Below are 18,050 nucleotides of genomic sequence, written 5' to 3'. Positions count from 1 at the left end.
TGTTTACGGTCGCAGTAGAAATGTGCCGTTGCTGTGGAAACAGTCCTGCGGCACAACTCTGAGACAAACGTGCAAGGACGAAACTCGATTGGTGTTGGACGATTGCGAGGGCAGTCGAGGCAACAACGCCTCCAGTCAGGGTCCCAACAGCAGGAGGAGCCGGCGATGGTGCATTCAGGTGACACTCGGAAAACTGCAGCATTATTGTTCCCTAACACTAATCCTAATGAGGTTAAAATGTTCAAACTCTAACCTTTAATTTTTTTAATTATATATTAAATGCAAAGAATCAAAAAGATGAAAAAGTTTATAAATGAAAAAACTCAAAACATCCAAATTATTCTTATTATAGTCAAAGTTGCTCGATTCTGATGATTTGATCTTTCTGAGATCAGGCTCTGATTTTATCCAAATACAAATTTTGAAGTTGTAACATATTTATTTCTTAATAAATCTGAAATCAAAGCTTCTCATTGGTGGAAACTAATAAGTATATTTAATCTCACACGTCAGGATATTTGTTGGTGCTGCTAATTCGAGATTTGCTCACATTACAGATTTCACCTTGATTAAATTCAGTATTTTAAAAAAGTTTTATTTATCTGTAAGTTTTACAGGTAAATAAAATGATTGTTAAAACGAGTTGCCATGGAAGCAAATCGCAGGTGTTGTTGAAATCACTTCCTCTCTATGTGTGCCGACTTTACGGAGCTGCATTTGAACGCATCATTGAACAGTCATGCTTTGTGTTGGGCTGTCCAGGTGAAGTGAGGGTGTCAGGTTTGCTGTCCAGGTGAAGTGAGGGTGTCAGGTGGGCGTGTCCAGGTGAAGTGAGGGTGGGCGTGGTTCAGCAGGTGATTGGCGGTTTCATGCATCTGTAGAGATAAATGACCATTTTAGTGTTTTTACTGATACTTTTATGAAAATGAGTCACATGCAGTTCTGCACCTGTCCAGTGAGAGCGCTGTGGAGAGAGGGTGGGCTTTCAGACGGAGGGGATGTGGCCTACCCTCTGCCGTTTGGCAGACGACCCATCCCGATTCTGTCAATGGGCGGTGGATTGAGTCGTCGCCGTGGCGACTCCACCACCTTACTGCAGACAGAAGAACATGGAGGCGTTAGACTCATCCCTGCGTCTCAGGTGTTCTCAGGTATTCTCACAGGTGACTACCTCTGCTTGTCTGACCCTTGCTGCTTCGTTTCCATGGAGCTGATGGACAGGCGGTCCAGCGGGACGTTGTTGATGGGAAAGCTCCTCTTCCTCTTTGGCTCCATGACATCATTTTCCATCCTCATCAGGTGATCCGATTGGAGCAGTTTTGCCGTCAGCTCCTCCCCCACCTTCACACCTACAGGGCGGGACTGAGGGGCTGCATGAAATCTCAAAATGGGCTGGTCTACCTGCTGGATCAGATAAAGGCGTAACAAGTTTATCTACTGAAAATGAGGAGAGTATGAGAGGATGTGTGAAATTACCCGGGATAAGGCTTAGAGCTGAAGGTTTTGTACATGATATCCAAGGAAAGGAGTGTGAGTCTGATCCAGTGCTTCCTGTCCAGTTTTAAGGACTTCCTGTCCTGAACCCGTATGCCTCCTGATTACTGGGAACTTTGGTCTGCTGATAAAAACGTAAATCAAGGGGATGCTGTGAAAAGCCTCCGACGCCGCCTCCATCTTTATTTTCAATGAGGGAGTCTCCGTATGGAAAACACTGAACTGTGTTTTTGTATGTTACGCCTCCACACTGAAGCCTGTCTCTCACGCCACGGCCCCGGCAGCGAGCGGTGTCTCACTTCCTGTCCGCCTGCTGCCTCAGATGACTCCGACAGATCTCGTGTCATCCAGACTAAACAGAAAAACGTTTCGGCTTTCCCTCCCCGCCGCCTCACGCCATCTGATATCAGCACCGAGCCCTCGAGGGAGGAGCTGCTTGTTTTGGCTCTCGTGATGGTGTGACGGGATCCTGCCTAATAAAAGTACTTATAAAGTTTACCTGAAGTACATGATGTAAAAGTACTTCCTCACAGGTTACATTAAAGCGCACAGAATGGAAGTATTTGAAAGAAAGTAAATGTCCTTTTCCCACTGGTGAAACACGAACGTCTGGTCCTCACAAAGATAGAAAGACATGCACGCGTGTGAGTGGATCAGTGCGAACTATGAACTGTGATGACGTTTATGCATTACGGGGACATTAGAGCACTGTGAGGGCTTTTTGTACAGGGCTGCTGAAAATGGGTTTTAGGAGTCAAATGAGAGGGCTTGTGTGTGTGTGTGTGTGTGTGTGTGTGTGTGTGTGTGTGTGTGTGTGTGTGTGTGCACACTGACCCGAGCAGGTTGCGGTTGGACTCTGAGGCCGTCGACGCTGCAGCGGAGCAGAGTGAAGGACAGGAGGCCGGGGAGCAGCAAACAGAAGCAGAACTGCATCTGAAACGATCAGTCAGGTAAACGTAATGCTTCAATGAACTGGCATAAAGGACCTCAAAAACACAGAGTAGTTACATTACTATCTAACTTACAGTTTTACCTTTTCTCTTCTGCATAAGCATGTAATGAGTGGCTAAGCAACTTATGGCAGCTCCTGATAAACATGGCATTTACGATAAGTTTCAGTCCGGTTTTCGTCGATTTCACTCCACGGAGACAGCTCTTCTTAGGGTCTCAAGCGATATCTTGATGAATAATGATGCAGGAAAGTGCTCTGTTCTACTCATGTTGGACCTCACATCAGCTTTCGACACAGCTGACCTCATTGAAAGGCTGAAAAATTGGGTTGGTGTATCTGGAACTGCCTTGGAGTGGTTCTCCTCTTATCTCCATCCATCTTCTGTATAGTTTTTCATATTTATATCCTGTACATAGCTTGTACTCACTACAGCCTGTACATACTTATAGTTATAGAATATTCACAACATGCTTCATACCGTGTACATTATAACATACCATAATAGACCCATTTCTGTAATATACTCACATATCTATTTATTACTAATATATATTGTAATATATCTATATCACTAAAGCACTTCTGGATGGATGCAAACTGCATTTCGTTGCCCTGTACCTGTGCATGTGCAATGACAATAAAGTTGAATTCTATTCTATTCTATTCTATTCTATTCTATCACCGATCCTTTTCTGTGGCGGTCTCCGATTTTAGGTCATCCTCTACCTCCCTCACTTATGGTGTCCCTCAAGGGTCAGTTTTGGGACCTTTATTGTTTTTAATATATCTTCTCCCCCTCCGGCATGTAATGGGCTCTTCTGAGGACATTTCTTATCACTGTTATGCTGATGATATTCAGTTGTATGTTTCTTTTAAGCCCCAGGATTTATCTAAGCTTCAGCGTCTGAATGATTGCTTAGATTTGATCAAACGTTGGATGGCTGCAAATTTCCTCCAACTCAACGAGGGGAAAACCGAAGTCCTCGTATGCGCCCCTGATAGGTTTCTATCGCAGATAGTGAAAGCCCTCGGTCCTCTCTCACTTTATGTTAAATCCTCTATCAGGAATTTAGGTGTTGAAATCTCTGGTTCGGTCTTGTTTTTATCATTTAAGAAATGTGGCTAAGCTGAGCCCGATTTTATCTCGCTCTGAACTGGAGATTGCTATACATGCATTTATGTCGTCATGCTTGGATTATTGTAATTTGCTGTTTATGTGTCTAAGCAAAGGTTCTCTGGATCGTCTGCAGGTTGTGCAAAACGCTGCAGCGCGACTTTTGACAAAATCCTGCAAGTACTCACATGTGACACTGTTGTTATCTCAGTTACACTGGCTTCCTGTTACATTTAGAGTCAATTTTAAGATCCTGGTCTTGACCTACAGAGCTGTGCACGGACTGGCACCAGCCTACATCTCTGATCTGCTACAGCCCGATGGCCCCAGCAGGTCTTTGAGGTCATCTGATCAGGGCTTACCTGCTTTAAAAATACTAAGAGGAGGACTCAGGGTGACAGAGCTTTTGCCACTGTGGCCCCCAGACTGTGGACCTCTCCCCCAAACATTAAGAACTGTGGACTCAGCAGCTGTTTTTAAAAAGCAACTCAAAACTTACCTTTTTAAAACTGCTTTTGGTTAATTTGCCTGTTTTATTTTCTCTTTTTAAATCTTTTTATGACTTGTAATCTTATGTGCAGCACTTTGTGATTCTGTCTTGAAAGGTGCTATATAAATAAACATTTATTTATTTATTTATTTAAAACCAGCTCAGCTGCAGCGTTAACGTGATCGAAACATTCTCCTCCACATTTGAGTGTGAGTGATGTCATGTGCACATGTCCATCTTTTGTTTACAGAGTGTGGTTTTTCACAAAGACGTTAATGACGGCTCTGTGACATCAGCAGAAAGAGCTCAGTCTGACAGTTTCAGGCCCCCCAAACCGGGTCTGACCTCTCAGAGGAACCGAAGCGTCCTCACAACAATGGTTTTAAATACACACACATGAGGAGGGGGGCACTTTTAGCTCGGCTGATGGCTGTAAGTGTATTGTCCAGCAACATCGGCTAATTTTAGCATTTTCCATCCCTGCAAATAAACGCCTTTTTGACCGTCACATGCACACTCACTGACACTCCTGCACACACACTCACACACTCACACACAGTGTCCCCTGCAAGCAGACACGCAGAAACAAACACTTGTTGTCGTGTTGCGTCACTCACATACATTCCTGACGATGCACAAAGGTTTGTGCACGCTCCTGTTCACACCTGCTGCTGATGCTGAGGAGCTGCAGCTCTCTCATTCATGCACGTGTGAGGACAAACACACACACACACTCTTACACTGCAAATCCTTCCATTCACAAAAATCTTCTTGCAGCCCAGCAGCAGACTGAACATCAGCATCACATTTTTTAGACTTCCTCTGAGAAGAGAGTTCTCGTTCATCTCCAGGTCTTATTTTCAGTGCTAAACGCTGCTCGTGTGAAGATTTAAAGACATATTTAATTCATGTTCACCTGTCCAAGTCTCTGTTTTCTTAGCCAGAAATCATAAATGAGATCATGCACACAGGTTTTCAGTTTCACAGAAAGTTGGCAGAAAGAATCAAAGATGACAAAAAGAAGCAGCAAACAACTCACACACAGAAAACTGCGAGCAGAAAACTTCAACTCTGAAAGGAATTTAAATTTAAATAGAAAATGTTGGGAAGTGGCATTAATTTGCACCTGTGCACACCTGTGTCTCTCTCTCACACACACACACATGCATGTTTGTACCTTCAGTGTGGAGCTGATCTCTGCTGCGTTGCCTCGCTCTGTTTCTGTGTCTTCTTCTGGCTTCACACATCAAGTTTTATTGCAGCTGCCTGGGAATCTCCTATCCAATCAGCAGCCTCTGCTCCAGTGGCATCACTTCCTGTTCTTCTTTTCCACCATCATGTGTGTAAGATGTCATCATTAGGTCCATTACCTGTTAATGAAAGCTCCTGGGAGCAATCACGCCTCCCTCCGTCCTCCCCGCTCTCAGTTTCCTCCTGAAGGTCAGTTTTTAAAATAAACACATTCAGACTCGTCTCTGTTCTCCAACTGCACCATCCGTGTGCTCCGATCGCACTCCACACGAGACATCAGATCTCTCCCAGAGAAACATTAAATGTCTGCAACCTGAGTGGGTCTGCAGGTTCACCGAGACAGACTTTGGAAGTGCAAGAAACAGAAAGCAAACACGAGAATGGGCCGCCAATGAAACTGTGCATAAAGTTAACCACTGCTGCAAAACAATGGCAAAAAGAGACAAAACTCCCACCAAGACACACAAAGCGAAGTCAAAAGATGTAGCAAGGCAACAACAAAATGAGCACAAAGATGCAAACAAAGAGAAAATGACAACAAACGTCAAAGACATGAATAGTTACTAAATAACAATAAAAAGTAACAACAGAGATGCAAAAATAAGAAAAAAAGATACAAATAGTTTTGAAACCAAACAATTTGTAGTTCGTTTGCATCACAAATAACAACAAAGAAACACAAAGTGATACAAAAAACAACAAAACCCAAACTTCTGTCAGACTCTTTGATGAGTAACAGAAACAAGCTGCTGCCACACTGACTGATGCAGTTATGTTTACAGTATTAATAATAAAGAGAAGCCATCTTGGACAGGAAGTGGCTGCAGAAGTAGAACCAATCACATTCCTCTGCTGGCGTGCAGTTTCGTGACAGGAGTATCGTGTCAAAGTTAGGATGAGGTCATACGGCGACATGTTTTTCTGTCCTGCCGTGAACTCGAAGTTGATCCCCATCTTCTTTGTGTTTCTGTTGCTATGGCGACAGGGCTCTCTCCCACTTATCCTCTCGGGATCGTACGACCTCCGTTCCACCCATCCGTCCGTTCGGGATGGAGAATTTGGTCATTGAGAAAACACACCTGGGTTAATAACGGTAATGACACTCCAGCTAATATGCTAATAATAAGCCCACCATCCCCCAACCAATCACCCTTTAATTAGTCCACGGCCTTCTCTGCTCGAGGTGATGTCATCGTAGCACTCGTTTTTTTCTTCCTGTTGCCCTTTCAGCAGCACACACAAGTCTAAATACAGGAGCCTGTAAGTCTGCAGTGCTGTGAATAACTGAGCCCACAGAACCTGCTTAAGCACCAATAACCTGAAATAAAAGTAAAGTGTGGCTCTATGTGTCTGTTGCATTATGGTTGAGGACTTCTGGTCCACTCGTCTTCACAGTGTTGCTTCAGTTCATTGACATGTGCAGCATTTATCCATGCATAGCTCTCTGAGCTCTGCAGCACTTTTCTTTTTCAGCCGTTCTGTTGGAGATCTGTTGCTGTGCTTGGATCATTGTCCTGTTCATGGTCAGAGCTTTAGCTGTGGGACAGACAGGCTCACACTGGTATACAGAGGAGTTCATGGTCCACTTAGGGACTGTGAGGTGCCTGAAATGTTGGTTTTGTGCTTTATGGATTTACAAAAGAGCCATATTTGTTCGCTCTATCTCTAACCGTGCCGTCATGAACTTTAACCTTTAACATGCTAACTGAGACCTGTATAGTACGAGATGGAGCTTTTGGGTTTGGTAGGGTGACTTTGCTGAGACCACTGGTGGGAAGATTGTGGAATTGTGTTATCACACCTAAATCCACCCGAGGTGGTTTTAATTCCTATAGAAGCAGTGAAGGTGTTCTTAGTTTTCCACCGGACTGCACAGAGTCCCATCTTCTGTGGCGGTTCTGTGAAGTCAAACCAGGTCCAATACCAAACTGGATCTGAATGAGCAGACGCTGTAACCAATTTTATTTTCTTTAAATTATTGAATGAAAAACAAATAGTCACAAAATTGTGTTATGAGCCAGTTAAAACAAAAGTTAACTATGATTTTCTAGCAATGATGTTATGGTTAGCCAAGCTAGCCGACTAACCTTAATGTTCTCTGTTTCCGTCGAAGCCTGTGATAGATTTAGTTTCTGTCCTCATGTGCAGTTTGTGTTGGAGTCTGTGTTGTGCTGGGAGAACAGCGTCTGGTGTTTAGTGGTGTTATGGCCCTTTAACACAGGCAGTAGCATACGCTGTGCTAACTGCTAGCTTCATTGTTTGTGTGATTTTTTATCGCCCACTAATAAGACACAACCCCTGTCTAAACTACACACTTTGCCTACCTAAATACAAGAAGCTACTTTACTGTCTAAACAAACCTGGCATGCTCAAGTTTGTCTAAACATGTTTGCTACATGCCTGAAAAGGCCTTTAGCATCCAACTCTATTTCTACGCTAAAGTTAGCTAGCATTTCTTGGAGTGTTTCAAGTGTGACTCCATCACAGTGGATCTGTGTCGCAGTTATTTTACTGATTTTGTGGTGTGATGTCCGAGTGCTGGTTATTTGAATGCTCATATAACTTATTGTCGGTTGAGCTGCTGTTCTTGTACGTTACGTGGAAACAGTTAGGCGCTGTCAGCTGATTCACTTGGCTGAACGGGAATCAGGAGCGGTTAAACTAACAGGAACATTTAAAGGTGAGAAATAAGTGACGCTTCAGGTGAGTCATTGTTTGCCCTTTTTGGACCGTTCATCAGTAACGTCACCCTGGCAACAGAGACAACACAGTTACCTGCAGCAAGGGTCAGGGAGCGGGCTTGTGGAGCCAACATGGCTGACGAAACGCCTGGGCAAAGCAGCATCATGCCAAGAATTCAGTTGTCACAAATGTAATTAAAAAGGTTATTAGCAAATCAGGTCAGCTGACGTATTCAAAGCCTGACTCGCGATGGTGACGCCGCATCAAAGCTCTTTAGTTTGTTCACAATCAGCTGTTGAAATCTGTCCATCAAAGCAGCAGCCTGACAATGTCCACTAGAGTCCGTCCCCATACACACCCATGTAAAAAATATTTAAAATGTTCAAACTTTACAGCAGAAATTACCTGAGTAAACACACACTTATTGTGTTTTTTTTTTTTAAATAACTCAGCCATGTGGAGTCTTAAAGGTAGAAGATGGATGCTGAACAACACAAGGACCTCCAAAAAGTTGATTCTGTTCATCTGGACGTAGCATTTTGTGGGAGAAACGTTTTGCCACTCATCCAAGTGACGTCTTCAGTCTCAGCTGACTGCAGGTTTCTTCAATCTCATAAACAGAACATTTGCATAATGACTGAAACCAGCCCACTGAGGAACAATGGGCTGGGAGGTCAGTTCCTTAATCTTAATTATGCAAATTCTCATGACCATTGATCAACAACCACTGACCAAAACCACCAAAACTGACCAAACCATCAAAGCCCACAACAACGTTTCTTACACTCAATTACTGCTTTGTATGATTCACAAATCAAAATAATCATTACTTTATAGAATCATATACCAGTCCTCTCAGTTCATCCTCTGTCTCAAATGAGCAGTTTTAGCTCGTCTTTAAGGTAATGCTCTTCTGATTGGATGCCCCTCATAAACTAAAAGCTTGGTGGGTGGAGCTTCAGTGCCCACCGGCCATATTAGGGATGTGACCTCTATATGACATCAGCGATAAACTGACTGTTTACAGCCGTCTGAGCTCTTTATTAGAAACTTTGGCCATGTGGAACATGAGCAGGAGATGTTTATAACAGGAAACAAGGAGAAGCAGAACAGGCCCATGGTCACATGTCTGATGAACCTTTGCAGGTTTAAGTGTTTCGACTGCTGATGTGGTGGTGGTGTAGCTAAGAGCAGCTCCTGGATTGGTAAACTCCTGTGATGAGAGTTTTGTGTGTCTTTGTTTTGGTGTCTGACTACCTTCAGACCTCCCGATAACCTTCAGAGCAGATCCACACAGAGCCGCGGCTCAGCTTTCACTGTGAGAGCTGACTGAGTAAACAGTGAGATCCAGGAAAGCCGGAGGCGTGAGACCGAGGACGGCAGGGAATATCCAGGGGGAATCCTACCGGCTTGATTTGGCCCAGAGAAGCTTCACTCACAAGATCTGAGTCATCCGATCCATGAATCATCAGCTGGAGCTTTACGCCGTTACCGCAGAGTCAGCAGGACGGCGGACCGACGGGACAGAAAATCCTGCAGGGAGACAAATGAGCAACACTTTCTTTTCCGCTCTGAGAACTCTAATCTCCTTTAAGGGGACAGTTGGCGAAGCACAGACTCAGCTCTGCTTTTTTATGGAGGGAAGTGAGAGCAGCCACCGGTGCCTGAATAACAGCTGAAGGTTGCAGGATATTTACCAGGCTTGGGCTAAAGACGGGAGGACTCGGCACAGAGCTGGGAAACACAAAAGTTCAAGTACAAAAACGAGTCTAAGTTTCAAAAGCTGAAGAGCTCAGCAGACATGTCTCAAACAGCAGTCCAAAAACAAAACAGTGCTTAGCCAGTGAACAAACCCGGATAATCTTAAAATGAGCAAAATTCACAAAATGAATAGAACAGAAGGCCTTTGTTAATGTACAGGTGAACGACGCAATGTGAAGCATCTCTCAGAGCGGTGCAGACATCATGAATCTATATGAATGGAAATAAGAGTTAACATGAGTTGAAATACACGCACATGTATCTTGTAGTCTCTAGTAGTACTGCAGTGTTTAGAGTTTGGACCAAAGTTTTTCTGTCGTCTGAAGGTTTCGGTACGACAGCTCTCAGAGAGACTTTCCTGTGTTCGCAGAGCGAGGGTCGTTTTTATACAGCAAGCCTGTTTAACCAGATGAGTCGCCCCCTGCTGGCTGTTAAAAGAAGGCACCTTTGTGTTAGCTTCACTTTGGCATCTTTTATACTGTCTCTGTTTGCAAAGAAGAAAACATTGTTCACATTATTGCAATAAAGAAGTTACAGGCACCTCTGAATAACTGAGTCCGGTCTTGATTGAAAGGAAGTTTCAAAATAAAAGTCACGCTGATGTTGAAGCAAGGGACAACGCAGGCGTGTCAAAAGCTGCAGTTCCTCTAATGTCCACTTGAGGCTCCGGCAGTGAGTCTGTCCTCGTTAAAACTTTACAGCAGGAATAATCATGTTTACGGCCTGGTACAAAAACAGCCACGGTCTCGCTTTGTATTACGTTTGATAACTAGGGGGCGTGGCAATGTCCACCTTTAATGATCAAGTGAGCAGTGAGTTATTTTTATACAGCTGGACTTCTTTTTGAAGCACAGAAGCCATGAAAATAAAGTAAAAAAATTAAGTAAAGTGCACAGTAGCAGCTGCGGCGATGTTAACCTGCACTCGTGAGAAAAAACTTAAAATAAACACGAGGCCGGTGGGGAAGTTTGTCTGAGGCCAGACGAGCCGAGAATCTGATCCACTGACAGAGGTTTGTTGCTGTTTGACGGACGACAGAGGTCTCAGGTTTGATTCCTGCTAACGACCGTGCACGTCTCCTCGGACGGCCCTTTGTTACCTGATGCGGCCAACAGACGGAAACAAACATAGTGACATCTCAGCAGACAGAGGAGCGCTTGTTTTGTGCGTCTGTGGCAACGACAGCTGCAGGGACGAGCTGGTGGAAAAGAACAAATTAATTTAACACACAGCCGGTGGGCGGGTGTGGTGGGGTGGGGGTGGTGTTCCCAGTTTCCAGTATCTCTGACCTGCTGGAGCTCCCTCACACTCCCGTTGAAAGTGTTCCAGTCATGACTTTGCGGTTGTGACCTGGACTCGACCCGTCCCACACAGCAGACCTGCGAAAGCCATCAGCTGCTCTCGGTCTCACCGACAGCAACACGGCTGCGACTAAAGGGATGAAAGCACCAAGCGGATGGTTACAGCTCCCCACAGAGCCCACACATAAACTCTCTCTTATTTACACAGTGTTCACGCTTCCTTACGGCCTTAATGACAACTCACTAATAATTCTGACTATGATTAATGTGCCTGAAAGACAACATCGGCTCATATATCAGAATATCGGCTCTGATCCTTCGGACTCACCGAGCTGTTGGTGTTTAACTTTAAATCTTTAATTTAATTTGTGTCCCGTTTATTATTTTAGGTTTTGATCTTCCTGTTCAGCTCCAACTCGCCGGACCACCACGCTCCCAAGGCATGCTGGGAAAGCAGCAGAGGTCTGTTTTCTTTGTGCTGATTGGCTGGCTGCTTGCCTTTGTTTTTATACCGACTAATGAGCCAATCACACGGCTCACTGACACACGCGGGGTGACGAGCGTGATGAGAAGCAGCTGGTGAAGAAGCAGTACCTCAAGTGTGTGCCTGTCCTCCAGGTGGCGCCAGAGGAGGCGCTCGGGGTCGTTCATCGTGTCCTTCAGGACTGAAGAAGATGCTGTGAATTACTTTTATTGTCATCTGTCGTTTATCTTTGCTTTCTACATCATTGTGGAGCCCTTAGTGCACAGTGAGGATTAAATGATGTAAGATGGTTCATTTTGTGGTCGTTTTTTGTGATTTCTCAACTGTTAATTATAATTTTTTGTCTCTTTGTGATGTTTTTGGTTCTTTTATGTCTCTGTGGGATTTGATTGGCTGATGCTGCATCAGTTTGTTTTCATTTTCTGCCCTTTGGACCATTTTCTACGTGTTTGCAGATATTTTAAACCACTTTGTGGCGATTTTGATGCTGTTTTTGGTTGTTTTGTGTGTTTGTTTGTGTTTGTGGGTATTTTGTGTCAGTTTGTGCACACTGAAGCTGACATTCTGACTCTGTGCGTGTTTCCAACCCGGCAGAGGCTGAGGTGAAACAAAAACTGTGGTCAGTCAGAAGGAGGAAACACTTTAGTGTAAAAGGCTCCTCCAGTGTTATCCCGTCACCCCACAGCTGTAGTTCCTCCTGTGGCCACAAGGTGGAGGTATATTAAAGCAGCTTTTATGTCTCTCGGTTGTTTCATAGCATCTTCTGTCTTTTTTCTCTAATTTTATATTATTTGACGTCATTTTGGCGCTTTTGCTTCTGCTTTTGTCACTTCTGGTCATCCTTTAAAGTTTTGTGATTTCACATCATTTTACGGTCTTTTCGTGTGTGTAATTACATCTGTTTTTGGACAGTTTTTGGTTTTATGTCTCGGTGCCTTTTTGGAGGTAATTTCACGTGACTTTGTGTCCATTTCACTTTTGTCTTGGGGGAATTTCATCGCTCTTTGAGGTCATTTTGTTATTTTGTGTCCACATGTTGCATCTTTTTGGCCAACTGTTTGTCATCTCACATCATGTTCTGACCTGAAGTGACATTTATGACATTTACAATAAAGGACCTTTATGTATTTATTGTTGTGCAATTTTACATCAGTTTGTGGCTTTTGATTTCTTTTTGTTTGTTCTGATCGTGATTTTGTTGTTTTTTCATCACATTTTAATAACTGCATTAAAAGTTTTGACATGCTTTTGGAATTTTACATCCTTTGTGCACATTGTTAAGTTTGGTTTGTGTTGTTTTTGTCAAGGTTTTTTGTTTAATTGTTGTGTTAATTAAAAAAACAAAAGATCCCTGAAGAAGAAACATAGATGTAAAAACTTTCTGGTTTGTGTTGAATGAAACTTTGATGCTCAGTGTGAGCTGAATCCCTGCAGTGTGTCTCAGGTGCAGACCCTCGCTGTCTCCGGGTGAGTGTGCTGTACTTCTGTCTCTCGGTGTCTTCGCCGTCTGCTCTGATTATGAAGCTGCTAAAATCTTGTTTTTTTTTTATCTGAAGTTCACTGAGTTTGTGTTTTTTACATAAAATGATTCTTTGAAGCACAAAAGCTTTGATTTGATTAACTTGGATTCACTGACCCTTTAAGTGATGCAACTTTTTGAATCTCTCTTTGAACCCTAATTGGCTGCTGCAGAGTGAAGGAGGTAAACAACAAGTAAACAGTGTGTGTGTGTGTGTGTGTGTGTGTGTGTGTGTGTGTGTGTGTGTGTGTGTGTTTTATTGGCAGGTACCTGAGGACCTGATTGATGCCAGCGGCCCCCCGCGACAGCAAAACTGTGGCAGCAGCGCTCTGATTGGTGGGCTCTTCCCTGGTCTGTGCGTGCTCATTGGGGACGCTCTGGCCTGTGTCCATCGCTACAGTGTGAACACACACTCACACACACAGACACACACTCACACACACAGACACACACTCACACATATCTGTCTGCCCTTCTGAGGACCGACACTGAAGGCTGATGAACTCCTAATAAATATTTACACAAATCTCTGATTTTTAAACCAGTTTTAAAAATGTTTCAAAGAAAAACTTCTTTCTAAATGTTCTTCTAAATATATGTTTTGAGTAATGCTTTCAAAACCTTCCTTCCTTCGTTTCCTTGTTTCTTTTTGTCTTTTTCTTTCCTTCCTTCCTTCCATCCTTTCTCTGCTCCTTCGTCCCTTGAGTCCTGTCTTCTTTTTGTAAATGACACTCTGTGAGGTGGGGAAGCTGTTTTATGGTGACTCTGTCGTGACTGCAGGTTTCAGACGTTTGCTCTACATTTCCGACCAGGAAGTTTCATCCATCTTTTATATACAGTCTGTGATGATGACATCATCCTCCTTGTGGCGTTCGTAGATGTCGTTCAGTCGCTGCTCCATTTTTAAAGTCTGCACGTTTGTGTTCTTTGAACGCTGCAGCCACGCGTCCTCTCACACCAGCTGTTACGTATCACCAAACTCCACCCACCTCCAGTGTTAGACACACAGTGGAGTAACACATTAAACGTTGTTGTGCATTCTCTGAATAGCTCGATTTTCTTTCTTTCGCTGCTACTACTACTACGGTTGCCATGAGGACCGGCGTTGTTGGCTCGCCGGTTGCCCCTTCAGGCTTGGCTGCTGTTCAGACACTCAGTGTTTGGTTTAGAGACACAACAGCCACCGGCAGCCCCGCTCTCGGCCCTTTCTGCTCATGTTTGGGTGCTTTTGTGGTGGCGGTGGCTACACTCGTCTTTCAGAGGAGTGTTTGTGTTTAAAAGAAGGTTTTCAGGTTTACAAACCTCCTGTCACATTTTTAAGCCCAGCAGTTTGTCCTTAGGTGACACCAGAGATCGGAGGCTTCGCACTCTGACGGATGGACGAAGGAGATCAAATAAGTTTGAAGAAATACAACGACAGCATGAATTCTGGTTCTCAGTCCAAAACTACTCGGGCATCAAATGATTTAAAGGATTTTCTTTATTTTTAATGTGAAGAAGAAAAACAAAGACTTCAAAACTGACCGAAACATCTAGATCCTCATAGCAGGGTGAGGACGGCGTCACTGCTTCCCTGTTAACCTCGAGCTGGTCTCAGCTCACCTGTTCAGGGTTAGGAGAGTGAAACACCTCACTGTGTCAGTGTCTTCTTTGGTTTTCAGTATTTACTGCTGTGCTGTCATGTCTGTCAATTTTAAATCTGAACTAAGATTCCAACAGGAAACTTGTGGAAGATGAATCCTGGTGAATCCTGTCTTCATAAACTGGTGTTTGCAAACTTTTAGGCCTTCGTGAACTCGATGTGTGCTGCAGACGTTAACAACCTGAGACACTCGGAGCTGTTTTGGGGACATTAGCCGCTGTGTTAAATCGAGCCGTATTAGCACGGAGCTCTAATATGGAAGTAATGAAAAGCTGCGTGCTCAGATTTTAGATGTAGAGGCGTTAGTTTGCTGGATTCCTGTTGGGATTAAACCAGATTAGTTTGGGGAGTGGAGCGAACAACAGACCGACAGCAGTCCGTGAGTCCGACCTGCTGCTGTTTGACTGAAATATCAAAAACCTTCAGCTTTTATGGGCTGACGACGGTTTTACTGAGGAAAACTGCACCGAATGCTTCACGACGTTCTCTTTTTGTTTGTATCATTTTGTGTCTCAGTATTATATTTATGTATAAAGGAACAGTTTGCAAAAACAGTTTCCACCTCTGTCGGTGCGTTTGGGGAACTCATGCTTCTGAGGAAATACGTGGATTGAAGATACGGCTCCACGAGGAGGCATATTTGGTGGTCCAGTGGTTTATTACTATCTCCGCTGCTTTGGTAACTGGAACATCATAGGGACCATTAGCATAGATCGTGACAGTTTATGATTTATGAAACTGAACACTGTTAATGTTATCAATGTTAGCACTGATTAGTAGGTTTACAATGGAAGACACATGTAGACAAATGATCAGTTTCAAACATGTCAGTTGTTAACATTACATCAGCTGTAGTTGCTTCTTATATAAACGTTTAATCACCCTGCTGTGTATCGTCATGAGAGGATTGGCCGTGTGGATGCTGCATGTGGCTTGGAGCAAAAAAAAACATGCACAAAACGGCACAGTTTAAATGTTAAAGGTTGCGTTTGCAGCTTTGGTCACTGTTTTAACTGTAATTTAAAGTAAAGCTGAGATATTTGACTTGAAAAGATAGAAAACGGATCCAAACCAGTTCCCAGGTGTACATTGCAAGTCTAAACTAAAAAGCTTCCATTGGCCACGATGAGGAAACGTACTGTAGATGTGCAAAAGTCTGCACTGACTAACATCCAGCCATGAAATGGGTGTAAATTCTTGGGTTCTCCAATAGTGTAGAAAAGAGCATCTTCTTCCTGTATTTAGTTTGTTGCTCTCCGACACATCCAGCCAATCAGTGGACGGAACATTCTCACGTGGTTTGCAGTTTGGCTTTTTGATTGGCTTGGAGTTCACCTGGATTTTCCTCTGTGTGAACAGAACCCAAACTACGAGACAAAGCTACGTTTAGAATAGAATAGAACAGAATAGAATCGCCGTTTATTGTGATTGTCATGTACATCGAAATGATGGGTGCTCCACACCAACTGTGCAGGAATAAATGACAAACAGGAGCACTTAGCACTTAGTTCCTCCTACACCGGGCGGCGCATCGGGCAGCTAGTGATCTCCATCGATGTCAGTCATCAGCGACTGCTTCAGCTTCGTCCCAGACAATGTCGACAGTTCTCAGATCGTCCATGAATGTTCGACGCCATGTGGTAGCAAATTCTCAGGATTCGCCGCAGGCCACGTTGTTGAAGCACGTTCAGGTGTTGAATAATTGAATAATTGCACTTGTTGAGCGCCAGGTTTCACTAGCGTAAAATGCAGTAGCGAAGACGATAAAGTTCAGTAGTCTGATCTTGACCCTAACATTCAGGGTTAGGTTGGAGACGTCGCAGGACACCAACTGCCTTCCCTACTCTGGCGTCGACATCCCGATCAGAGACCCCGTCATTCGAGATGATGCTGCCAAGATATGTCAAATTCTCCACCTCTTCAGCACGTTGCTGGTTGGTTGTTGGGACCGGCTCTGCCATTGCTGGTCCCAAGCCCGGATGAGAAAGGAGGAGGGTTGGGCGTGGGGCTAGCAACCCCACCCTGTAAAAACTCCAACTGCTACGGAAACAGCAAGTGACAAACAGGAGAAATATGTATAATTAGGAGGAACATATAAAAACTATACAAACTCATCAACTGATTTGGGCGGGGTGAGTCGTAGACCGATTAGCAGATTAGTCGACCAAACCCTGTTTGAGTGTGAGGCATGATTTCCAAACCTGCTGCTATGGGTTGCACATAGCTCAGTAGCCTAACTCTAACTCTTAGAAGGAATTTTTCAGTATGAATAATTTCACTGGAAATATTTAATTCAGTAAGTTTCTAAATAACAGTGGCATCATTTAACCATCTATTAACCTCTTCATTTCAAAGATTTACTAAATATAATGTAACAACTTGAAAATTTGAATTCCTTTTTTCAAAGTGAGGAAGTTAAACTGTTGAAACTAAAATCTGAAATTTCTCAGAACAGTTTGAGCTTTTTTTGCTTTTCTGTCTCCACTAAACGGTAAATGGTTCTGTGATCGTCTCCAGTGTTTAGAGAACAAACAGCATCGTGTTACAGCGATTCAGTTACACCACCTGAAACTGACTGACAACATACAGGTTTGCCTCACTTACAGGAGGATCAAATCTCCCCTCCTTTCAGCAACAGGAAGAACGCTTTGTACAAACGTTTAACACGCTTCAGTAGTGGCACACTTTCATTCACACACTCAAACACTTGCTGACCTCTTCTAATCAGCTCGCTCATACAAACGGCCAATCAGAGGGACTGCTGGTGCTGATGTCACCAGGTGTGTTGGTATATTGTTCTGAATGAGGGATCGGCACGCTGCCTGGGTGACACCTGACTCCTCTGTGCTGTTAGTGGTGTTTGGAACATAAGCTGTCATTTTGACCTGTTTTTATTGCAGGTTGTTGAAATAAATGTGAAAAAACATCATCAAAGATAAATCGCAGATGGTCAAGACAAACATTACTGCGGGGTGATGTGCTGTCATGGCTCTTTATTCTTCTGAAACATAAATATGCTCTTATAGAAGATGGTATCATCACTGAAAGTATGCTTTGTGTAGGAACCCTCACTTTCTATCTTTAGATGATGGATTTGATTGAAGGAAATTCTTTATTTTTCAACAAACCTTTAAGGAAGAGAACATGAGATGTTTTACCTCGAGCTGGTGCACAGGAATAACGTGAAGTAGAGTCATTGTGGGTCTGCTTAAACAGAAAGCAGACCCACAATGCAGAATCAGAGGTTGGAGTTAATAAACATAAACTAACCTTGATGACCTCTTTTTTTACCTCGGTGTACACACACACACACACACACACACACACACACACACACACACACACACACACACACACACA

The 18,050-nt window shown here is 43.6% G+C and overlaps 1 protein-coding gene across 1 annotated transcript; it reads right to left on the bottom strand.

Moving 5' to 3' along the window:
- Positions 1-302: 302 nt before the first annotated feature.
- ostn (osteocrin) lies at positions 303-5,282 on the bottom strand. The gene is made up of 5 exons (XM_005737462.1): positions 5,228-5,282; positions 2,329-2,427; positions 1,172-1,401; positions 949-1,093; positions 303-875 (listed from the first exon to the last, which is right to left on the bottom strand). Exons 2-4 carry the CDS (start codon positions 2,425-2,427, stop codon positions 1,006-1,008), a joined length of 417 nt encoding a protein of 138 aa, XP_005737519.1. The 5' UTR covers positions 5,228-5,282; the 3' UTR covers positions 303-875; positions 949-1,005.
- Between the last annotated feature and the right edge of the window lie 12,768 nt (positions 5,283-18,050).

The sequence above is a fragment of the Pundamilia nyererei genome, unplaced genomic scaffold (assembly GCF_000239375.1).
Source record: "Pundamilia nyererei isolate P.nyererei 1_Seehausen unplaced genomic scaffold, PunNye1.0 scaffold00076, whole genome shotgun sequence".
Classification (NCBI taxonomy): domain Eukaryota; kingdom Metazoa; phylum Chordata; class Actinopteri; order Cichliformes; family Cichlidae; genus Pundamilia; species Pundamilia nyererei.
The sequence above is the reverse complement of the archived record's forward strand: the minus strand, read 5'-3'. Positions and strand labels throughout refer to the sequence as shown.